Consider the following 26084-nt stretch of genomic DNA (forward strand, 5'->3'; position numbering starts at 1 on the left):
TCCTGTCCCTGCAGCTGAAAAACACCCCCACAGCATGATGCTGCCACTACCATGCTTCACCGTTGGGACTGTATTGGACAGGTGATGAGCAGTGCCTGGTTTTCTCCACACATACCGCTTAGAATAAAGGCCAAAACGTTATATCTTGGTCTCATCAGACCAGATAATCTTATTTCTCACCATCTTGGAGACCTTTGGGTGTTGTTTTTTTTTTTTTTTTTTTTTAGCAAAATTCATGGGGGATTTCATGTGTCTTGCACTGACGAGAGGCTTCCGACGGGCCACTCTGCCATAAAGTCCAAACTGGTGGAGGGCTGCAGTGATGGTTGACTTTCTAGAACTTTCTCCGATCTCCGGACTGCATCCCTGGATTGCCACAATTCTGTCTCTGAGCTCTTCAGGCAGTTCCTTTGACCTCATGATTCTCATTTGCTCTGACATGCACTGTGAGCTGTAAGGTCTTATATAGACAGGTCTGTGGCTTTCCAAATCAAGTCCAATCAGTATAATCAAACACAGCTGGACTCCAATGAAGGTGTAGAACCATCTCAAGGATGATCAGAAGAAATGGAAAGCACCTGAGTTAAATATATGAGTGCCACAGCAAAGGGTCTGAATACTTATGGCTGTGGGATATTTCAGTTTTTCTTTTTTAATAAATCTGCAAATGTCAACAATTAAGTTTTTTCCCTGATAATATAGGGTGCTGTGTGTAGATTCATGAGGGGGGGGGAATTAAGTGATTTTAGCAAATGGCTACAATATAACAAAGAGTGAGAAATTTAAGGGGGTCTGAATACTTTCCGTACCCACTGTACATCTAAATAACATGCACTCAGGGTGAGTTAAAATTTTAAATAAGTGGGAATTTGATTCATACTGTTAGGGGTAGGTCAAAATATCGATTAATGGATGCATCACAATACTTCCTCCCAATTAACAAATGGCCACCAACAGCAAGCGCAATCTGTTCACGTGAACATGCAATTTAGTGGCCGCTATTTGGAATTTTCATAAATCAAGGCTAAAGAGCGATTATTATTTTCATCATTATCATAATAATCATTACTTTTTTTTAATAAGGGTTAAAATTCAATACACACTGTTATGGGTAGGTAAAAATATCGATTAATTGATGCATCACAGTGCCCTGCGACTGAGTGGCAACCAGTTCAGGGTGTAGTCCGCCTTTCGCCCGAAGTCAGCTGGGGTAAGCTCCAGCGCCCCGCGACCCTAACCAGGATAAGCGGTGTTGAAAATGGATGGATAATGCTGATAATATATATAATAATGATAATCTTGTCGGAGGTCAGGTCATAGGGGCAGCAGCCGAAGCAGGGAAGCCCAGACTTCAATCTTCCTAGCCACTTCGTCCAGCTCTTCTGGGGCGTATCCCAAAGCGGCCCCAAACCAGATGGGAGACATAGTCTCTTCAACTCTCTGTCCTGGGTTTTCCCCGGGGCCTCCTCCCGGTTGAACGTGCCCGGAACACGTCACCAGGGAGGCATACGGGAGGCATTCTAACTAAATGCCTTAGTCACCTCATTTGGCTCCTCTCGTACTCGGAGGATCACCGACTCTAATCTGAGCCCATCCTGGATCACCGAGCTTCTCACCCTATCTCTAAGGGAGCCCACAGACCGCTTGTATCCATACATGTACACAAAAAATACTGCAAGTATGTATTGAAAATACTGTACGTATTATAATGTCTGTGTGCATTAAGAGGCGGGGCCTGGTGGGGTGGCTTGTGACATCAGCGAGTCTGCGTGTGACTGTCTGGTCAAGAACTGTGGCCGACAGCAGCTCTTGCGTGAGTGTGATCATATGTCTTACTATTGCTCTTTTCATACATACAAGGGCATTACAGTAAGTAAATACAGTATTAAAATCCATAAAAACATATGTCTTAAAAATCTGCAAAATTGCAGGGGTGTAAACAATGAACTGCGATTTAAGGGTGAACACTGTAACGTTGACTATAGGCTTTACACAATCATGATTTTTGGGGCCAATCACCGATTACTGATCAGCGAGTTAAAAAAAAAAACGAGTATCTTCAAAAAATATTCTCTTGTCAGGTCATGTATTTTAATCAGTCAGGTCAAACCAACATTACAACATGACAGAAATAATGGGTGCTAATGTACTGTAATTAAATTACTTCACACACACCGAAACCTTAGAGCATGATTTGACATAACGCCGGCATGTTTACGTACAACCGTTAGTGCTACCACTAGCTTGCTAGGCTACGTAACATTTTGTTGGCTGCTTGTGAGCCGTATCGTATTAAAAGTATGTGCACATACCTCAAACCTCAAATCATTGAATGAATGTCTTCTCCCGAGCACCGGTAACCACCACCACCACACGTTTTCCCCCATTTTGTTCTTTTTTGACCAACACAATACATGCACTATCCATTGTTGTTGTCATGGCCGTGGTAACGAGTGTATCCGGTCACGTTTGAGTTGACAAGACAAAGCCCAGTGATCGTAAAAAACTGGATGCGGTGGTATCGGAATACAAGATTTTATTGCAGTAGTCTGACATAGTGCAATCGTGAAGGACCAAATTTGTCTTGTAGTCTGATCCACGGATTACGTGTTGTCTGTCTCAGACGTGTTGTCTATCCCACACCGCCGACATGTTTTTTTTTAAAATAACTTTATTGGTGGTCAGATATTTACAGTAATATGTCAAAAGACACCTGACAAGGCTAAAAATTCAAATATACTGTACACGACAGCGACACGGAGTAAATGTATTTTGCGGAGTCATTGATCGGATTGGCGAATTATGGCAAAGCCGATCAGCAAAAAATGCTAATTGTCAGCTGATCAGATCAGTGTAAAGTCAGTTGACTACTTAATGACGGCCTCATGTTTCATAAACTAAAATGCCCAGACTCCACAGGTGTAGTATAATTTTAGGGTTGGAGAGCATCTGACTAATTAGGTTAATTTTGACTTTGACATAACAATAACATTTCCACAGGTAAAAAGGTTTGCCAAAGCAACTTTCACTGTTTGTTTTGTTCCAAAAATATAATATGATTCACCTGTGGGATAAGCTGATCTTTACGAGATATCACGGACCAGATCGGAATAAAAACAGTAAAGATGAATCCCAACTGTGCATGCTTTTAGTCTGACCTGTCTTTTCAAGGCACTCCAGGTGTTTCTTCCAGTGCCCGCTGATCTCCCGTACCAGGGTCCCACTGTCGGGAGCTGAAGTCTGAAGCTGCTGCAGCCTCTCCTCCAGGGTGTGAGAGGCCTCCAGTACAGGAGCTGGATCTGTGAAAACACATCCCAAAAAAAAGGTAAAAGAAGAACTACAACAAATCACATGGTATTTTGAAACTTAGAGCCCCCCACCCCCCGCCCCCCCCAAAAAAAAAAAAACATTCCACTGTCTTACGCACTAGTGTTCTTTAGTTTCAACAGAAGCAGACTATTCCACTGAGACTTGTTTCCAAAGTAACTCTTGGACTTTCCACGCAAGCGTGCCTTTGAAAAATGTACACGCTGGCCATCACGCTAAAAGCATAAGTTTATAAATGATAAGCAAAAAGACAGATTGTCGTGAAAAGATGACAGTCTTAATCATGAAAAGGTGACAATCTTAAGTGCCAAATATACACCTAAACAAAGTGTTGAAAAAGTATGCTCCTGAAAAGGGTGTAAAATGAGAAAGGGGGGGTTTGAACAGGATTCTTTAGCACAATAGAGGAGCTATTTTGCAATGCATGCGCGGCAGCACTGGGCCCATGGGGCCAACTAGGAGGCTGCTTCTCAGCTAACAAGTCTCCTCTGTATCATTTGATCATTTAAATTATTATGCCAGGAATTCTCAGGAGGCAGCTCGGCACTCCACATCACAGGGCTGTTTTTAATCTTCGCCTTCCCTTTCTTCCCCTCCCGAAAAGTTCAACAGCTCAGAGAGCGTGAGCTACTCTTGTTGTGTACCTGCCTGCTGAACACCAAAGGAGATGACTTCTAGTGCCAAAGCACAGAGAAGGAAGCTCAGGGGAGCTCCTTGACAAGGAGGGGAGCGAGATGAGGAGCCACGCTCACATACACACTCGCAAGCACGCCTTTAAAAACTCTAAAAGAGGAAAATCGCTTCTTTGCGCCACGCAAACTTTTTTTCTGGCAGCTTTCATCCACACATCTTATACTTGTGTGTCTAGTGTGGGCCATGACATTTCATGAGCGATGGAGCCAAAGACGGGAGCAACTTTGCCATAAACTCCCAGCAAAAACAAACACTAATCACAGACCCCAAACTTCTGCGACGCGCAATTTGTTGAAATCCTGCCTGTGTATTGCAGTGTGTCCCATCCGCTTTTTCATCAGACAAACATTTTGCACCATTTAATTGATCGAGCTATTTTTCCCAGGACCGTTTACAGTCAAACATTGTCTGTATTCATTGTTGCACCAACTGTGGAGGTATTGCATCAGTCACAAGGGACATCACTATTAAGGGAAAAGCTCTTCTAAGACAAACAGGAAGCACTGCTATTTCATCGACCCACTGTCACAGAAATCACTTTATCAGCCTCTTTCCCATATATCCTTTCAACTTTTAGTGATCAAAGGACAGAGATTATACTCGCACATGGACAAGTCAGGATTATCAGTCAGTGGCAGGGGAGTGAGTCAAGTCAAATTTAAAACAAAGGGATAGAACTTAAGTGTGTATTGCAAAGTAACCTCCGTTAAAGTAGCGATGAGGGGATTCTTTCAAAGGGCAGAGAGATCTACACTTACTGAAGGACAGTCCAGAAAGTAAGCGAAGAACTTTGCAAACGCACCTACTAATTGGTGGTATTCATGAACAACAATGTGGCTATGATGGTAAAAACCTTCACATTAAAAACAAGTTCACAACTTGCATTTCCATTAATGAACACCACCAAGTCTTTTAAAGTACACAATGCTGTATCAGGGGGAGTCACAGCATTTGCAAATGGTTCTCTTATTATATTTTTTAATTTTTTTTTTATTGTTATTCAGTCAACCCTTAGAAAAGTAGTCCATTTCGGATTTGAGGATTGTAAAATATTTACAGACAAATCTATCCAGCCTATCATTTCATATCACTTTTGAAAATTATCTTACAGTATAGTCCAGGGTATATATTACATACAAATATACTGTATATAATATTCTACATTCTAAAGCAAGGGTAGGCAACCCATGGCTCATTCATCCTTCTGCTGTTCTCTGTCTTTGCAAAACGAGTACTCAATCTTTTAAAAAGAAAGAAAAAACACATTTTTCAAATATGACTAAATGTAAAGATTATGGTGCTTTTGTACCATTAAAATAAAACATTTTAATTTATGTTTTTGTCACTCAAAATATGTGTCACAACCACCATCATGTGCCGCCAAGATTTATTGATCTCTTTGACTTCCGGGAGGTAAACCATGGATAAATCTAAGAAAAGTTTCTTAATAAAACAGACCGCTAAATGCTAATGTGCTACATGAACTATATTAAAAACAAACATTGCTCACATACAGTAGGCTCACAGATGACACCTTACAATCGTGTGTACACAGAAGCAGAGAGCAATTTTGGTTTGTATTTTTTTGTTTGTTGCAGGTGGATAACTTAGCTTTAATTTCATAAATATGAGGACAACTCAAATAGACATTGAAAAAAGACACTTGGTTGAAGCTTACTTTCAGAGAAAATTTAGTTTTTGTTATTTATACATACAAGGAAAAAAAAAACAACATGAAGCATTATCCTCAATTCAGATGCCAAAAACCTTTTTTGTTTTGTTTTGTGCCCAAATGGCTCTGAGTATTCAAGGTTGCGAGCCTTATTCTACGGAAACCAAGTCATTTATTATTTCACTGTTTGCACTCATTTCATATTCTCTTTACAACCTATGAATTGTGTTCCTTGCGTTTTAATTCTTCGCCGCTATGCCACCTCATTTTGATATCTGCATTAACAATAAAAAGCTGTTAAAAAACAAAACAAAAAGAATGGATTGAAAGTTGGGAAAAGGTTATCTCCAATACATGTAGGTAGCTATATTATAATGGCAGGTACTTTTATAAATAGTTTACTAATTTGATTGCATCATATAAAGTATGGACAACCATGTTTTTCAAAAACCAGGCACATCATTTGGTTGTTATGCCTCCTCAGACTTCCGTGACAAATATAATTTTACACACTTAAATCAGGGATGGAGAACTTTGATGACTGCGGGAGTTATACATTTTTTATCCATAACGCCCGAGGGCCAGACTGTGTACATGTGCCACCTCCAACGTTTATGCTATTATTTGTTAAAAGCAAAAATCATGTTAGAAATTCCTGATTATTAATTGAAACATATTGTGCCAGCATACATACACTATACTTGAAATGTATTATAGCAGCATACATACATTATATGAATTTCATTTACCTAAGTGCCTAATGCGTTTACTCATTAATTAACTTCAATGAAAAATATTTTTCAAAATGATTTTTTTTGTATTCATGGACACCAATTTCAATATCTCATTTACTGAGTGAGGGTGCGGAGCCAGGTTTGCATGATAATTTCAGAAACTGCAATGTGTAAACTACAAAATGTAGACAATAACCTGACAAACGAAAAGCAACAGAAAACATTTAAGCCTAAATCGTGTTTTGATCTTGACGAACTTACACTGAAGCTTACGCTGTCCTTATGACTGTAAAATCTATGAACGTAAATTATTGCAAAAGAGGTTAAAGTAGTGTGTGTCTGGAAATGTAGTCTCTCTGTAGTGCTTCAAGACTACTCACACTTTTAATTATGTTTTTGCACAATTGCAGCTGCATTGATACTGAGTTTCATCATTTAGGCTGCGCAGTAATGAGGCTGCCATGACGTAGTAGCTGCTTCCCCTTGGTCACCGAGATGCTCTTTCTGGGCTATTGCACGTCAAAGAAAAAGGCGTTCGGAGCATCGGGGTGCAGAAACAAAGTCAGTCAGAGGCTGGACAGTTCAGTAGCCTGTGGGTGGCTCAGAAGAGGATGGTGCAGAGGTAGAGGATCTGTATGGGTCGAGGTGGGTAAGGGAGGGGCAGAAGGGCTAAGGTCTTGCGCTATAAGACAAGCAGGTGTGTCGGCCGGTCCGTTTATGCCGTGTCAGCGATATACCATCATTAGGTGGCGTGGGCACAGTAGGGTGCACCCTTATGTCTCTCTGGGCCCTATGTAATTACACTCTGACATAATTAACCCAGCAAGCCCATTAGCCAAGCAGTGGCTGGCTGAAGAGGGGGGGGCTATAATTATTTGTTGTGCACATGTTAATGAGGCCAGCTGTGTTCCCATCATACAACACGAACAAATTAATTTACAAGGCTGTGCTCAAGGGTTTTTTCCTTTTCATTCAAAACAGTGTTGTTGTTTTTTCCTCTCGGTGTGGACTTCAAGGTCCATAAACATGTTCTGCTCCTGCTGCTGCAACAAACAGTAACAGTGCTGTAATAGTGCTGTCAAAGACCAAAAGTAGGCTGACACAATTTTGGAGCTCAATTTTCACCTTCACAAATGCAAATTGATGTTAAGCATTTACGATAATTGCCGCATTCTTTCTGCTACGAGTCAATTATTTATTTTGATTGGAAATAGAGTACACAACACAGCATATTCACAAAGAGTACTTTTGTTTCTGTAGTGCATTTTGAAGCCAATGTGCATGACATGGAAAAACGATGCGAATCAAAGATTGGGTATACTAAAATAAGTGTGAAAAACAGAGGAAAAGCAACAGCTTTTGTGCATTGAAAGAGAAGTGTCATCTTCTTCCAGAGAGTGTACAGAAGCACAGAGAGGGAATGACATCAATACAGTCTAGAGCTATTGAAAATCTTACAACAAACACACAGTAGCCTTAAGAAATAAGTTATGACACAAACTAAACTTGACGGAAAAACTATACAAACTATGCCGTTCATTGTTATTTATGTGGCATGCAGTGAAGTCATAAGGAATTAGGATCATCTAATTATTTTGTCTTCATATTTTGGAATTTACGTGCACACAAACCGGCATTCCTGCACACACTTCTCTCTTCTGGTCCCTCTGGGGTGTCCTACTCCACAGGGATCAGTTGGAGAGGCCCAGCTCTTTTATGAACATAATGCATTATTAAGCACCTCAAACATCTCCTGGGCCTTTGTTTATTAGTGTGCTTATTAATCACTTGTGCATAATCACGTCCCACCCATAGAGCTTTCCTTCCCTATCAGCTTTTATATGCCCTTATTTTCAAAAAGACTGCCACAAACATTTACAGTATTCCTCCTCCTCCACTCCTCTTACCCTGACTGTAGGTACTCAGCTGCACAATTACAATAAAGCCAGCTTGCTGTGCCTCGCAGGCCTCTCTGCGTGTGCCTGTTTATGTTTGTTGGGGGTTGAAGAAGGACAACCGCTCTTAATGCATTTGAATGGCTCTCAGCTGCTGAGGTCAGTGCTTTCTGATTTGATAATTTCATAGCTGGAGGGAGCTTTCACTGTGAATATGCAAGATATTTACAGCCCTAGTATAACAGAAAACGGCACGCAACGCAATGTAACGTAACAGAGATGACCCCCAGGTATAAGCAAACTAATTGGCTGCGTGGGGTCCCCTGGTCACTTGGGGCCCCCAAAAAGCATGACGATTTCTTCAGCACATTAAACATAGAAACATGGTGGGGGGCGAGCCCCAAATCAAATTCTGCTTAGGACCAACTAAACACCCGTAAAAAAAAATTCTGCTCTTGCTCTGCTCCATAATTCCATTCGTCACCACTAGCAAGCACTGTTGCCATAACATTTTCAACTTGCGGTCGTGCGCACACACAAATACACATTTACACACTTAGTGGGGTGTATTCAGAACAGAATCTTCACAAAGTCTGATGAGCTCCCCGCTCAGATGAAAGCAGCTCTCTTCTAAAAGAGAGAAGGAGTGGGCCGGACCCTGAGGGAGGAGCGTGCATCTGTGTGTGCGCACGTGCATGGGTGTGTGTGTGCGCAGTGAGGAGGCGAGGAAGCGCAAACACCTGGAGCATCAGTCTCTGGGCTACGCCCCTGGCGACAGGGCCTCGCTGATCTCACAGAGGCGGCAACAAACGCTGACGTTCAAACAACTCACACACACATTCCAGGAGGGAAGAGAAGAATGAGACAGCAAGAAGGAAAGGTAGAAAAAGACGTGGGAAAAGTTAGGTGCATCTCTGGGAAAGTGATGAACTCTGGCAGAAGCTGCCACAATTTTTCCAGCGCGGGGTGATCACAACGTGTTTATCATGGCTGATCAAAACAGTGCGGAGGTGATATAAACAATGTTTGGGAAACACTGTTAACAGGACCCTTTCAAGCCTCAGACTGGGTTAGTGTGCACAGCATGAAAGATGTCACAGGCAAATCAAAATATAGCACACTAATGAAAAACTCCAGTGGATTGACATTTCATCTTAGGGGCCTCATGAAAGGGATGAAGGGAGAGAACAAAAAAAAAAAAAAAAAAACACTCGATAACTTCCTTCAACAAGTTTGGATTTCAAGAGGAGTTGATTTCTGCTTTCCATTTAATGCGACATTGAAGGTGTAACTGAACTGCAGCATTATTTGCAAAGCATATTATCACACTAGCACCTAATAAATGTATGGGATCGGTATTCAAAGAGGGCTGCAAAGTGGATAACTGATATGTGACAAGATGTTAATGATAGCCACATACAACAGACCACATATTGAACGGTTGTTGTCCCCCACCTCCATGTTGCTCATTAACTGTGGCCTGCTCTGATTGGACCAACAGAACATAAATGAGCACACGGGCAAACACCCTCTAGGGGAGAGACACTGTCAAATGAAATAATAAGAAAGGGGAAAAAACATCCAGCAATGAATAGTAATAACTGTATTAAGGTTAACGAGCATCCATCCATCCATCCATTTTCTGAACCGCTTCTCCTCACTAGGGTCGCGGGCGTGCTGGAGCCTATCCCAGCTATCATCGGGCAGGAGGCGGGGTACACCCCAAACTGGTTGCCAGCCAATTGTAGGGCACAAACAACCATTCACACTCACAATCACACCTACGGGCAATTTAGAGTCTCCAATTAATGCATGTTTTTGGGATGTGGGAAGAAACCGGAGTGCCCGGAGAAAACCCACGCAGGCACGGGGAGAACATGCAAACTCCACACAGGCGGGGCCGGGGATTGAACCCGGGTCCTCAGAACTGTGAGGCTGACGCTCTAACCCGTCGTCCACCGTGCCACTGTTTAACGAGCATGTCAGGTAAAAAGAATTAACTCAGTCGAGAAATCAGAAATACACGAGCTGTCCAGCGTTGGGGCAACAGTGGAGGACCGCTCTGTTGTTTTGAGATGCAGAGAGAAATGAAGAGAGGCCATAGTCAAATGACTGCCCTGCAGTAAACCTAAGAGCCATCCATTTTCAAGTAAGATGCGAGTTGTGACCTTGGATATTTGCAGCAAGATGTATTGTGACAAACGGGCACAGAATAATGTAGGCGACGCCACACAGTGCCAAAACAGGATGCGCTCCCTGCAGAAACACGTCTCTGGCGTCTGATTGGCCATCTAGTGGGATGACAACTTTTACCATGAGACATCGGTCTGTGATTGGCATGCTGAATCAGGGTAGCTGCTCATTTTGAGAAGTATGACTTGAAATCTTGTGCCCTGTGACTGATGAGTGATCAGTCACTTCATGCCGTTCCCCAGCTCTAACCTAAATCAACCGGGCAAGGCTTCGGCTTTCCTGTGTCCCTGAGAGGGATGGGCAGTATCGAACATGTCCACCGACTTGAAATAAAAAATAACGGTATCTCATCTCATATGCTGTCATGGTCTGTGTTTTAGTTTAGATTATATTACGTTTTGTTTCATGTTTTCCTGTGTCCCATGTAGCTCATGTCTTGTGTCCTCATTTGGTTATTTTCTCCACCTGTTCTTGTCAGCCCTCTACCTTTTGTCACCCTATCAGCTCCCTCCACCGACTCGTGTCTTGTCCAGATGTTCCTCGCGGTCTCGTCAGTTTATTTGTATTTAGTTCCTTGGTTTCTTTCAGTCTTTGTTGGTTCGTCGAATGGCAATGTTGTATGTGGTTGTCTGTTGCTATAAGTCATGTTTCACTTGTCATGTTGTTTTATGTCATGAGTTTACCCCTCCTGTTACTTAGAACCTTGTTTTCTGAGACTGTTGTTAATTTAGGATGTAGATTTTTCCGTGCGCCTTGTTTGCCCGTTTTTTGTTTTTGAAAATAAATACTCTCTTTTGTAATTCCTGCCTTGCCTCCCTTCCTTACACTTGGATCCTCCGCGTTTTGCCTTGCCTCAACACCACGAACACACCCGACCCTGACATGCTGCAAGTGATGAGGCCTAAACATTTGTGTTGTCTTATGTTGTACATAAATATGATCACTTACTGTAGGAATATGTGCAATCTGTGTGTAAAACGAAAACATGAACAACAAAAGGCTTATAATTAGACTTGCAATTAACTGATAAGATTTTTCATGCAGTACATCTGGGTCCCTCCCTAAAATCAAAGTTAGGCACACAGTCACCCCCCTCTGTGCTGTACCAGGGAGTTGGACTGATTGGTGCTGCCTCATTGTGAAGACACAAGTACTGCATTCCATAGGATAGTGGCTGATTTGTTCTTTCACTTTTGTTGTCTATATATCAGTGATTCTCAAAGTGGGGTACAAAGTGTGGATAAATGTTTAAACTGTGCAACATCACAGTGGATTAAACTTGTTTATTTTTGTAACTTTTTTTTATAATCCGGTACAGTGCATCTGTTAACTTCAGTTCAGTTGTGTTGTTTTCAAACATTTTGGTACAATGTGTAGTTAATTTTTACGTGTGATACATTTTAATTGAATAATTTCCTATATGTAAGTGCAGTGTTAATGTTCAAAATGTCCACATTACAGTGTCTTTTAAAGAAATATCAACTTTAAAAATAAAACCTCTGAGTAGTTTTTGGTGAACACTCAAGTCTTCAGTTTTTTTCTGTTGGTGCCAGTGGGCATTCTTTGTTTTTTTTTGGTATTTTTTTTTAAAAATCTTTTAGCTCAAAGTAACAGTTTAAAACTGGTGATTTTAGTATGTTCCTTGGCAAAGTATGCTTGTGTTAAATTCAGGGGCTTTGATTTTTGCAATCAAAGAGATAAAAATTATGGGAAAAAAACAGCGTCAAGGAGATCGTTTGTGAAGGAAATGGTGACTATCAAGTTGAGAGAGAGAGAGAGAGAGAGAGAGAGAGAGAATATCAAGTAGGGGACTTGAAGGCAAAAGGAGACCTTTAAAAGTCAGCTGCTGCTGTTGCTAGTTCACTGTCACAGACTTTTATCTTCCATTCATTGAATTAGAGAACAGCTTTCTCGACAACTGCCACAAGTGTTTCTCTGATCTGGAATGAGATTGGGCCATGTTTTGCCACAGTCTCCTGCAACACGGCAATTGTGTACATATGGATGGGCATTGAAATTGAGAATTAAAAAAAGTATTTCCTCTTTACATCTTTGCCTCTGTCTTGCTTTTCCCCAATTGGCCTCATAAGGCCCGCGTTCCACATGAAGCTAGACTTCAGTGGGGATTTTAATTGGCCCTCTACAATCAACAGCCAAGCTCCTCAAGGATGTGGTCGCTCCTCAGCCATGTTAACCAGTCTCAAGGACCAAGGCTGGGTTTTGAAGTGGCCTCATGCAGAGTTTTGGAAACCACTCAGATCACGGACTTTTAAAAAATAGAGAGAAGCCACAGGGTGTGGGGCTTTATGCATCTCACATCAATGTGCTATTTTACCATTCAATGGTAAGAGCAATATTTTGGGATTTGCTGATTTTTTTTCCATATACAGGATTTTATATGTCTCTGCCTGTAACCATAGTGGACAACCCGCCACAGATGGGGAATTAATTGATCTTGATCGTAGAAAAAAATATTTGCTGAAGTGAACCATTTCAGTGTGGGACTACTGTTTGTGAAGATGAACATCTACAGTCTTAGTGGGAGAATCACCTGGGGCCTCAATAAGCTGTTTGTAGATTCCAAGGAATGCAGACTCAGCCTCTTTACTCCGCTTGTTCAGAGCGACCACCTGCAGGGACAAAAAAAAATATAAAATATTTTTTTTAAAAACCCATTAAGTATAAGTGGATATAACCCAGGCACGTGTAAATTCGCAGAGCATGATAAACAAGCATGCATGGACTTCAAATACTTTCACAAAGAGAAAAACAATGTTCTACAGAGCAGTTGCTATCTATGGCATGATAAACCTTATTTATACAGCGGAAGAAACCTCTTCACTTCAATGCCCCTAATGTTGTACAGTTCTAAATGTGACAAAAATGATCTGGAAAAATATATCATACCAGTAAAGCTGGAACTGGCAGTATGTATCATGTCAAGCAAGATGTTAGCAAATCCCGTGAGACCTCAATTTGGCAACCATCAAAGGATCAACTCTTGGTGTACTTAAATAGGAGGAGTCTTTTTATGGCTTTTTTGGAACCCTTCCTACAAAATAAGACTCAATAGGAGATCTTTATTGAGTAAACAGACTCACATTCAGTTTCCAGCTATGTTCACACTGTTTCAGGATGTATTGGTGGAGAATGTGGAATTGTTGTTGAGTAAAAGTAGCGGTGGGAGGGATGATTTCAGTCCCATTCCAGGGTCTGACCATCGGAAGCCAAGGGAACCACACTACGGATTTGGCTGCTAACGGTATCCTTTTTGCTTAAATTTACATTGCTTTATTTATTTATTTTCTACGGTGGTTCTTCTTTTTTTACTTTTCGGTGAGACTTACCTAGCATTGTGCTCTCTTCTTTGGAGCTTACACGTTTTTTTAAGGGTGTTTTATTATTTTAACCTTTATATATTGGTTAATGTATTTTTACATTTGTATGACCATTAAAAGTGTTACTTTGCTGCAAAAAAACCCAACAAAAAAAACATTGTTAAACATTGCCTGTGCAGTTCATTGTGATTTTATGATGCCGACAGGTTGACCTGGAAATTATTTGGATTACAGTAATCCCTCGCTTATCATGGTTCAACTATTGCTGTCCCGCTATATCGTGGATGTCTCTACCTCGTCAAGGCAATGGAGTGGTGGACTGGCGTGATTACACATTAGCAACGTGTCTTCAAAGTATCCAAAAGGTGGCCTGCCACCGTGGGGGGACCTAGGTTCAAGACCCCGACTGAACCATCCGCCAACACCCCCCAGACTCATGGCTGTGGTGTCCTTGAGCAAGACACTGATACCCAGAAATGCTCCCCGGGCGCTTCAGCTGCCCACTGCTCCAGTGTGTTCCACTAATGTCTATGTGTTCACTGTGATGAGTTAAATGCAGAGAACAAATTTTGTGCGCATGCATGCATGTTCATGACAATAAAAGATGATTCTTCTTCTTAAAAAGTAAACTTATGTCCAATGCCCACTGAAAAAAAAGTTGTGGCCAGAATGTGCCCACAACTACAAAGGCGTTCGTTCTCTCCTGAGGAAATTTGTCATTCGGCAGTAAAGCAGAGCAGTCAAACTAGCTATGTTGTTAGGTGGAGAAGGCTTCAATGACAATGACGTTAAGCACCTCATCGATACACTGGGAAAATAAGTGTTTAAATAAGCTTCAATATAATTACAGGGTATGGGAGAGGTATTTTAAGGCTAATTTAAAAAAGTTTTTTTTTTTCATCCCATTATTATTACATACACAGAGAGGCAGTCTTTTCTATACAGTAAACCCCCGCCTCATCTCTGTTCCCCTTTCTTGGTTCACCCCTGCTATACTGCAGATTTTACGCGATCGTTTGGGTTTGTCCGGTATGCAGGCAAGTCAAAATTTGTAGCGCACTCTTCAGTGTAGTGCCACGTAGTGCCAAAACATGCTAGGCAACACTGAGGTCTACTGGAAGATATGCAGTGTAATAGAAGAAGAAGAAGAGCAAGAAAAAGGAGAGGTAGAGAACATCTCCAACTAAACTCCATTAACAGTCGTTTTTGCCACAGAGCAGAGAGAATATTAATATGTGAGTAATGTTAGGACAAATTCCTTGTATGTTTTAAAATACTTGGCCAGAAAGATACTGATTCTGATGCTTTATCACCTGTTTGAATATGTTGCTGCTCCATGTGTGTCACGATTCAATGTTACCATGTCTCTGGCATTTCACGTATTAGCATGATGACATCTAACATTTTGTTGTTTAAATATATAATGTTGATTTCTCTTTTATGTCTCCATTTTATAGGAAACGTCAATTGGGAATGACAAATAAACAGCTTGAAGTAAACAAGCTTTGCATCTTTAGACAACTGCGAGTGATAGTCCAAGACAGGCACACACAACGATTACAGGCACATTCATGTATTCAGATTCAGAAAAACTATTTATTCCCATGGCCCAAGAAAGGGCCTAATGTGTACACAGACACTGCAATACGTATTTTCTATACATTTTATGCTTCAAATTAGATTTTGTGTATTCAAATACATTTACAGTGTTTTAAAAGTGTGTTTCAATGGGTTTAAGTGTGGTTTAGTAAGTTTAAATATTTTAAAGGTTTGTGGGAGGAGTAAAACTATTTTTAGAAAATGTTATTAATGGACTGTAACTCACACCATGAATGGGGATCATTTCTATATATTTCTATTTCCATCATTTACTATTGAAAAAAAAAAAAAGTTTATTTTTTTTGTTTTTTTTAAATGAACTGTGTTAATCATCACAGAAGCTACTGCGTTATCAGCATTTCTTCTGCCAAGGTACACCATGCGAGGTGACATGTGGCCTGATTATTGTCGTCCAAAGCCTGAACAAGACTGCTCACGAGTGACAGTGGCCATCGTCACGAGCAGCACCTGCTATCTTCAGCTCGGTGGGTGATGCAAACCAATTAACAATTCATTAGGAGGGACAAAGAAAGTGAATTGGCTGCCACCTGGCTCTGTGGAAAGAGCACCTGCACTAGTGAATATGTGGGTTACTCTTAGTCGAGCTCCTCCTTAGACCTCTGAACTGTTTGTAAGTCGAAAGAAGAGCAGAAGTTGCATCTCAACACCTCAAATTAAAAGTTTCTATATAGTATTTGCAATTTCTGACTGTTGATTACAGGCAGTCCACACCTCACTGGTAGGACTACATTTTTAAAATAATAATTTCACAATAGCCGAAGACACTTACGAGGATGTGGTGGTTGTAACGTTGGTGATGATGGTGTATTGGGACTGTTTAGTGGGGTCATAAATAAGGTGTGTGGAAAAAACCCAGGCATGGCGAGGCTTTAATTTACTGGAAATGGTTGCTGTCTTCCGTGGGGAGGCATAACGACAACATCATGTTTAAAAGAAATATAAAGATCAAGCAACCCCCTCTGCCCCATCACTACCACTAGGAGCAGCTCAGAGGAGTTCATGGAAACTGGCACCCGATCAATACAGATGCAAGAGTCTGTAGCTCTCAGCCAACTCGCGGCAACAGTTGTGTTGTTGTTTCACTAGGCTTTACCTCAATTTAAATCTCCCCCTTCCAGAAAAGGATGGTGATGTGGCAGGGTGCTCCACACATTAAGAAAAATTGTGAGGTGTTTTGTATGAGAGAAATATACACTGTTCAAAAAAAAACATAAAAGGGGCACATAATCAGCACAGCAACAGCAACTCGTCAGTTGTGGATCTCAAACTAACAAGTTAGGAATGAATTGGTTGTGCAAATGGAGACAGACACCAAGTAAAAAGGAAAAGCAACAAGCTTAACAAATAATTTGTTGATGATGATTTTGTTCGTACCTGGCTAGGTTTGCATTTTTTGCCAATGTCACTAGTAGTAGCTTGATGAGGTATCTGGAGCCCGCAGAAAGTTCTCAGATATACTCAATTATGCTTGGAGAATCAGGAGGAGCACTCCCGGAGCACGACAGATTGACCTGGAGACCATACACACTACTGAGCCACGTTATAGATTGTCTTGGTCCGTCCCTTTTCCATTTTTATTTTTAATATGATTCGAAATCGCATCCCCAGACGGTAATTATTTGGGTTTATACTGATCGTTGTTATTTCTCAAAGATTTACGCTAAATAATCAATACAGATTTTCAAATGTATGTATCAAAATCTGGGTGGTGCAATTTGTGGAAGAGTTCCCAACCTGTAGTTGGCTCCTCTATGCTTTATGCCATCACAAATAAAGTAACATTTAAGCCAACAATGGTTCACACTTTACATTTGTGAATGTTTCAGATACATTTTGACAGCTTGACACCTAGGGAACACAGCCCCTCTTACAAGGGTGACTAAACCCATCGCCCATCATCCACAGGTCAGGGACAAGGTTGCTTGATGGCCTTCTGAAGAATGAACATCATACATGACACTGTGATTCCCAAATGCATTAAAAAAAAAAAAAAGAGCCTAAGATCATGGGAAGTCAACAACTAGACTCCAGGCCCTCCATCATCCTTTAATAAGAGAACACAGAGATTACTCCAGTAATCACACCATTAACCTGCCTTGAGATGAAAGCAGACATCAATCACACGCAGGCCTGGTGCATCACACATCAGCACCCGCTATGCATATGGATACCTCACCCTTGCTCTCACCAAAGCACCCCAAGAGGTGGTGCATAAAATGGGGTGATCAGGGAGTCACCGTCATCTCCGCGATAATCCAGCGGCTGCCAAGCACATGGGATTCCCAAAGCCAGAAGTCTCACACTGGCAGATAAAAGCACATATGGTTGTTCTAAAAAGAGGCACGGCTCGAGGACCTCCGAGGTTGGCAAAACTCAGCTGCCAAAGCTCGGCTGCCATTCTGGCTACACGATACAGCTCTGGCATTGGTTGAGGCTCAGCGCGCATTCTGTTTTCTACGCGTTTTGTGATAAAAAATACGGTCACCAAGGGAATTGGCTTGGCCAGCAAGAGAGCGAGCCAAAGGAAACCTGTTAGCACTCCCCCATAACTCTTCACACAGCTACCAAGTGGGCAGTGTTGCAGCCTCTGGGACACGACTGCTCGGAAATACTTAGCATGAACCTTTGAGAATACCACACTCAAATGAGTCTCCATGCGTTAATCCGTCTCGACGTGCATGTCTGCGAACAAACTAGCATGTATTGAGCAGACAAAGTGGAAGGATCCGTATTTAGAGGGAGCTTCATGAATGTCTGTATTCTAAAAGAAGATTACGGAAAGAGCACAAGTAATTATGCAGTCATCAGTTACAATTATCACAACCGATGATTATGCAATTATCACTTTAAATCTTCCCCCTCCTGCTTACCAGTTTGCCACCCCAGTGATTTTCTTGTGTGAGGCGGGGTTGTGATATTGCATGTGATTATTGTGTGACTATGACAGGGGGGTTGTCAAGGCCAACCCTTCCCTATCATGTATTTGCAAACACGCATATGTAGGCCTGTAGCATTTTCAGCCACAATTTAAAGATTAGGTATTTAGCTGTTCATTTGCTGCATGCGTCTACACACTCATGCCTGTGCCGTGTGTACACAGACATACTGTACATCTCAAGGTGACTGTGGTTGGGGTTGCGGATGGAATGGGGAAAGCAAATGCATAGTTCCACATTCCCTGAGGTCTCTAAATTACCTGTCATCTTTCCCCATGATGCAAAGGTCAGTGCACAATCATAGAGAGTCCATCCTACTGTGGAGCTTACAGAGCGCTGGTCCAGCCCTCAGGCTGAGAGGATGTCACAACAATCCCCATCGCACTCCATGCTTATAAGACAAAAAGTGTGTGAAGTCCACTACTACCCCATGTCAAAACATCTTAGCGAGAGAATCACATGGATCTTTGCTCTTGCATGTTGATATCAGAGGCCCGATATGAGCTTTATCATGCAGAAACAATGTGTAAAAATATATATATCAAATTTTAAAAAATTTGCTTGGAATGGAACGAATGGCTTCTTGCTGACAACATTGTGTCAAGCAATCAACATTCTTCTATGTCCGGGGACTTATATCACAGTGTTGATTGTGGTTTGGGATAATATTTTAACAAAGATTAAAACCTATTAAGAAATGATATAACCCTTTGTAGTCATTTTTTTCTAAAGTTACAAGAACTCAAAGAAAGCATGAATGTCACCAAGCACAATAATACAGATTGGTCGTGGACCTATTATTTTCAAATGTCATTGCTCCATCATGGTAAAATGGCTTAGATTTTAAGTTAACCCTAGCCCCTACCCTTAACTACACAATCGCACAAAGAATAATTGCATTTTACTCACAAATGTTTTGGCATCATCAGTCCCACACAAAACTCATTGTGATAATGCAACCAACTATAAGGCAAACAGAGAAATAAATAAAATGGGAAAACAAAATTCTCTCCTGCAGTTATATTGTACACTTGATGCCGAAAATGTCCTTCACAAGCAAATGCATCTTTTCAATGTACTGTATTGTACAAGCCGGCTGTCGCTACTGGCTTTTGTTTGTTTGACTGTAGGTTCAGAGGCGATAGAGGACTTGGTGTGGAGTGACTGTAATGTGGGTGGAGGACAGGGCCAGTGGTAAACACTACTGCAATATACAGTAGTATAGATGATGAAAGACCCATGTGCCCCGGCGCACGTATGCATGCGCACGCACACATACAATTAAACCTAGGAGTATACACACCCACACAATACACAGACTGCGTTTGAGGGGAGATTTAATCATGGTGACATGCATCTCAGAGCAGCAGTAGAGAAACATGGCGGTGGCTGGGCCCATCTCTGGGTGCAAAGTGAGATGAGCAGTCAGCTCACTGACACACATCTCGTCACCACGCCAATTCAGATCAGCACTGCCTGTCAATCAAAGCCCTGCTCTCACAAATGGCTGATGTCACTACCACTCAGTCACGAGAGAACTGGCCTCTCAGACAAACACAAAGCTGACCACAGCACCCTTCCTTTGCACAAGAATACTCATCTAGTCCAATGCAAACACATGGTGTAATGATACCATCTAAATCTAATTTTATTTATTTGCAGCCTCCTCAGTCTTCAAGCCTCACTCCTCTGTTTACATATTAGCGCCTCCCACCAGAAAGCCTATTGAGGAGTTGAGGAGATCAACAGACCAGCGAGGAGGAACAAATGTTTGTGGAAGTGATACGTTTTCTCTCGATGTCATCATTTCATGGAGACATCAATTGAAGATGGCGTCACGTCATCTTTACATGTGTTACATATAAATAAATTGTCTCCGTGGCTGAAATATTACTCTCTCATGTGCACTTTGTACTTCAAGTGAAATTAAATTCAAATATGATCAACACTGTCTGTTACTCTTAACATTTCTGCATATGCAGGGCCGATCGTGAGTAGGCTTACCCAACCCCTCACTCAGCGCATATTTGTAGTGACTTGTAAATATAGTACATGCAGTGGGTACGGAAAGTATTTAGACCCCCTTAAATGTTTCACTTTGTTAAATTGCAGCCATTTGCTAAAATCACTTACATTCATTTTTTTTCCTCAATGTACACACATCACCACATATTGACAGAAAAAACAGAATTGTTGAAATTTCTGCAGATTTATTAAAAAAGAAAAACTGAAATATCACCCAGCCATAAGTATTCAAATTCTTTGCTCAGTATTTAGCAGAAGCACCCTTTTAAGCTAATACAGCCATGAGTCTTTTCGGGAATGATTTTTCACACCTGGATTTGGGTATCCTCCGTCATTCCTCCTTGCAGATCCTCTCCAATTCTGTCAGGTTGGATGGTGAACGTTGGCGGACAGCCATTTTCAGGTCTCTCCAGAGATGCTCCATTGGGTTTAAAGTCAGGGCTCTGGCTGGGCCATTCAAGAACAGTCACGGAGTTGTTCTAAAGCCACTCCTTTGTTATTTTAGCTGTGTGCTTTGGGTCATTGTCTTGTTGGAAGGTGAACCTTTGGCCAGTCTGTAGTCCTGAGCACTCTGGATTAGGTTTTCGTCCAGGATATCCCTGTACTTGGCCGCATTCATCTTTCCTTTGATTGCAAACAGTCGTCCTGTCCCTGCAGCTGAAAAAAATGATGCTGCCACCACCATGCTTCACTGTTGGGACTGTATTGGACATGTGATGAGCAGTATCTTGGTCTCATTAGACCAGAGAATCTGGTCATGCGGGCTTTCATGTGTCTTGCACTGAGGAGAGACTTCTGTCGGGCCACTCTGCCATAAAGCCCCAACTGGTGGCAGTCAGCAGCAGTGATGTTTGACTTTCTAGAACTTTCTCCCATCTCCTGACTGCATCTCTGCAGCTCAGCCACAGTGATCTTTGGGTTCTTCTTTACCTCTCTCACCAACGCTCTTCTCCCCCGATTGCTCAGTTTGGCCGGACGGCCAGCTCTAGGAAGAGTTCTGGTCGTCCCAAACGTCTTCCATTTAAGGATTATGGAGGCCACTGTACTCTTAGGAACCTTAAGTGGAGCAGAGTTTTTTTTGTAACCTTGGCCAGATCTGTGTCTTGCCACAATTCTGTCTCTGAGCTCTTCAGGCAGTTCCTTTGAGCTCATGATTCTCATTTGCTATGACATGCACTGTGAGCTGGAAGGTCTTATATAGACAGGTGTGTGGCTTTCCTAATCAAGTCCAATCAGTACAAATCAAACACAGCTGGACTCCAATGGTGGTGCAGAACCATCTCAGGAATGATGAGAACAAACGGACAGCACCCGAGTTAAATATATGAGTGTCACAGCAAAGGGTCTGAATACTTATGGCTGTGTGATATTTCAGTTTTTCTTTTTTAATAAATCTGCAAAACTTTCAACAATTCAGTTTTTTTTTCTGTCAATATGGGGTGCTGTGTGTACATTAATGAGGGGGAAAATGAACTTAAATGATTTTAGCAAATGGCTGCAATATAACAAAGAGTGAAAATTTTAAGGGGGTCTGAATACTTCCCGTACCCACTGTATTATTATTATTACTATTTTAATATGTTGGTTATGTATGTGGAATGCAAATACTGCTGTAGAACCATCAAAACTTTATTTTCATATTGCGGAAATACATTTGACCAATCATATCCTAATTATTACATACTTTGATTGTGTAGTAACCATGAGAAAGTGTAATTAAGTGCAGAAGCGACTTTCAGCTTTTCAGGGGTCGCCACAGCGAGTCACTCCCATGTTTTGTTGGGTACAGTTTTTAAGCAAGATGCCCTTCCTGATGCAACACACCCATTTTTATCCAGGCCTTGGAACCGGCAGTGGCTGGGAATTGGTGCACTGACCAGGAATCAAACCCGCACCGTCTGCGTGAAAGATTGCAACATGTACCACTACAATACCAGTCCAGACAGTTTTTTTCAGTGTTAAATATTTTAAATCCTGCTCTGTTTACGATCCAGCTGTTACGTGCCTATTTTTATACATCACTGTCAAGGAGCTAAAAGACTTCTGCAAAGGATACGTCAGTCGTTGCTCAATGAGAGCTCGTCCGTGGAGGCTCATTGATGATCGATCCTCACTTCTCGATGTGCATTTAAGATAATCAAGATCCTCTTTAATATGGTTGTGTGAGAACAACTACCAGGTCGTGGTCGAAGGATCGAGAAGCAAGGAATGTTGCAATTAGCAAACATGAGATACACGCCATGACATGTTAAGGGTGAAAATACTACTTAATCCATGGAAGTCCCATGTAAATGCTTCTTCAGGATTCTTTTCAGTTTTCAGACAGCAAAGAATACAGGTCCTTAATCTCAGTAATCCAATTTCACTAGTCAGCTTCATATCTGGTTCGGTTGTAAACACTGCACAAATGAAGGGAACTAAGCAATTATTAAATTGCTATTTGACTATGTATTCGATGATTTCCTACAATTGTGTTAAATAAATGTTTAATACTGAGCTAAAGCTTATTTTTCTTGAAGAAATGACCGTTTCGCTTTTGTTGCGTTTATCATGGAAATATGAGAGAAAGGTTTTTTTGTATTTCATTTTTCCTTCACTGATATATTGCAGCTTCCTCTATATTGATTGGAGCATAATTGGATCACATTTGCTCTTGAGAGTTGTGCAGCATTTGTATCTCCATCAGGCAAGAGAGGTTTCTGGGTACACCTTTCAAATAAAGAGGCAAAAGAAATGCTATAATACTCTTGCAACAAAAACTAAAAGGAACCAAAGTCACAGTAAAGTCAACAGCTGAGAAGTGACAAATGGAGGGAGTAAAACAAATTTTTCTGAATGTCTTTGTAGTTCAAAAGACAAAGGTTGTCATATCCTTTGAGTGCAGGCTTGTTTGATGCAGCAAATGACCTATACCTCGAGGAAAGTGCGTCTTTCATATCTCTCATGGCAGGATGAGAAGGAACGGGGCGGGCTGAGACTGAGATAAAGGCACGAGCTGATGAGCTGAAAGAGAGTGCAGTGAAAAGTATAGTAATGAGAACACCTGCAGTATATTTCATTGCTGGGAAAGGCATTAAAAGGAGACGTGTAGGTAAGAGCTAATTATAAAAAAGTGTCCCGTACAACCCAAGTGAACAAACCTACAACAGATGGGGTGTCATGGGTAACTGTGCAGTGTGAGTCAAAGCCCTCTGGAGTGGTCGGAGCCTGGCCAGCACAGATCCATATCTCACCCACAGACACATGTTGACACTGCTTCACCAGCTCTTCCTCATACCAGTCAAGGTGAGACAGCATGACATGAGTAGGGAAGAAGATGATGGATAGCGCTCTCCACCCTCCTTTCCTTGTGCTTGCGCTTACAAGGCTGGTGACTTTCCAGTGAGGCAATTATCATTGTGGAATGCATAATAGCCTAATTAATTACAGGTGTCAGTGCTGCCTTTGTTTCTGCGAGGAGGAACATCATTCCTAAGACGCATATGTGGAACAGAACAGCGCAGCACCGATGAACGATTCTTTAACCGCAACTAGAACACGGCTAAGAACTGAAGACTGTGGAGACGATGTGTCTGCCAAACAATTGCTGAGACAAGAGGCAACAGTAATGAGGGTAATAATTTGCTTGATAAATATGTTCTTGTTGACTGCAGCACACTCACTTAAGCCTCATTTTATATCGTACATCGTAGACTAAAACATCTACAGTGGCATCAACAATGACAAACATTCCTTGTGTGGCTCCACTGACAAACACAGCATATCATTTGTCCTGTCAGATTTGCCGATTTTCATTCATTGTGGAGCAGGAGAGCCGGAAACAATTGCCAAGGAGAAAGAAAGGAAAAAAAGACCTGCAAAGGAGGCGAGTGAATGATGAGTTAACCAGGGAGGAGAGACAGCAGATATTCCTGTTATTCTCCCCCTCAGTAAAATAAGCATGCATTGTGGAAGACTCAATACAATTACAAAACATTACATTAAGAGTGCATGTGTATACTGTTCAGTGTGTCTGTGTCTTTCTGTTTGAAGGGGGACCGGTGTGGGGGGCTCATGGCGGTAGGCTGATAATCCCACCACGCCTCCAGGCAGTGGGGGTTCGTTGTAGAGTACATTGAGTCTAATAAGAGCGGGCGCCACAGTCGTATGCAGCTCTGCCTGCTCCAACTGTGAGGAGAGTTTTACATAATTAATGACTGTTGCTGTTTCCCAGGTAGTCGTCCGACAAATTCACTTCAGACTCGGCTGCAACAGTCATGGGCTCCACGGAGAACAGACATCTTACATTGCAAACATGAATAAGGCAATTTTGTACTGTGTCCTCAGATATTACCAAGCGCGGCGTTCAGGGCCAATGATTTAACTTGTATGAGAAAAATGCTCAGAAAGAGCTTTTTAGTGTTTTGGTGTCTACAGAGACTTTGTGCTTGATGTGAGTTAAAACAGCTTCTTTCATGCTTTTTTATGATTTTGTATGTTGTTAGAGAGACAAAGACCGAAACGCTGTCTCTTTTCAAGATAGCAGCTGATGGCTCCGGATGATCATTCATTTCTGCATGAATCGAAATGCCGATCTTAATGTGTGAGCTTGGTGGGCTCAGTTTGGATAGTTCCAGACAGCTGATAGTCTAGTTAGGCTTTGGGGCCTGGCATATTACTGGGAGGCAGTCCATATTTATACTGGAGCATGTTAAATTAAACATTTAAACACAGCACGAAGGGAAGGCTATTTTTTACTGCTCTTAGCCCACTACTCATTATTAATTTGTAATAACCTTTAAGGCTTTTTGATGTCATGCATATTTCACAGAAAGATATCACTCCCAATCAGACTCGCAAGAGGTTGCTGTCAATGACAGATCAGAATGCCAGCGAAATGGGACCTCAGCGACTTTTATAAGACCAGGTGAGCGAGATAGATCATCTCTGAATGTCTGTATCCAATTCAACCCACATAATTTGTGGACAAAAATACATTATGTCTTCGTCTTCTCTCTTTTAATTAGAATGTTCCCAGTTTGATCCCCATCTCAATGTGGACAACCCTGAAACCCTAGCATTCTTGCTTCCTTTCAGTGTATTTCATATTTTGAATGAGCAGAATGAGTTACTGAATGTTCAGTGAGTCATTGAAAAAAAGTTGCATTTTACCATCCATCCATTTTCAATAACGCTTGTCTTCACTAGGGTCACGGGTGAGCAGAAGCCGTTCTCAGCAGACGGGTGAGTGGCACAGCAAACTCTGGACTAGTCGCCATCCAACCACAGCGCACCTTTCAATAAACGACTATTCACACTCACATTCACACCTATGGGTCATTTATCCATCCATCCATCCATTTTCTGAGCCGCTTCTCCTCAATAGGGTCGCAGGCATGCTGGAGCCTATCCCAGCTATCATCGGGCAGGAGGACTGGACTGGTTCCCAGCCAATTGCAGAGCACATACAAACAACCGTTCGCACTCACATTCACACTTTCGGGCAATTTAGAGTCTTCAATGAACCTACCATGCATGTTTTTGGGATGTGGGAGAAAACCGGAGTGCCCGTAGAAAAGCCACGCAGGCACGGGGAGAACATGCAAACTCCACACAGGCGGGGCCAGGGATTGAACCCTGGTCCTCAGAACTGTGAGGCAGACGTTCTAACC

General features: G+C 41.8%; 1 protein-coding gene across 3 annotated transcripts in view; it reads right to left on the reverse strand.

Annotated features, from left to right (window-relative positions):
• cux2b (cut-like homeobox 2b) overlaps nt 1-26084 on the reverse strand; it is a 116886-nt gene that overhangs the window by 28115 nt on the left and 62687 nt on the right. For all 3 annotated transcript variants that reach the window (XM_061672885.1, XM_061672884.1, XM_061672883.1), the window contains exons 4-5: nt 13066-13144; nt 3159-3299 (exon numbers count right to left, since the gene is read on the reverse strand). In XM_061672885.1, the coding sequence (XP_061528869.1) occupies nt 3159-3299; nt 13066-13144 (220 nt within the window). The remainder of the gene's footprint in view (nt 1-3158; nt 3300-13065; nt 13145-26084) is intronic.

The sequence above is a fragment of the Phycodurus eques genome, chromosome 3 (assembly GCF_024500275.1).
Source record: "Phycodurus eques isolate BA_2022a chromosome 3, UOR_Pequ_1.1, whole genome shotgun sequence".
Lineage (NCBI taxonomy): Eukaryota > Metazoa > Chordata > Actinopteri > Syngnathiformes > Syngnathidae > Phycodurus > Phycodurus eques.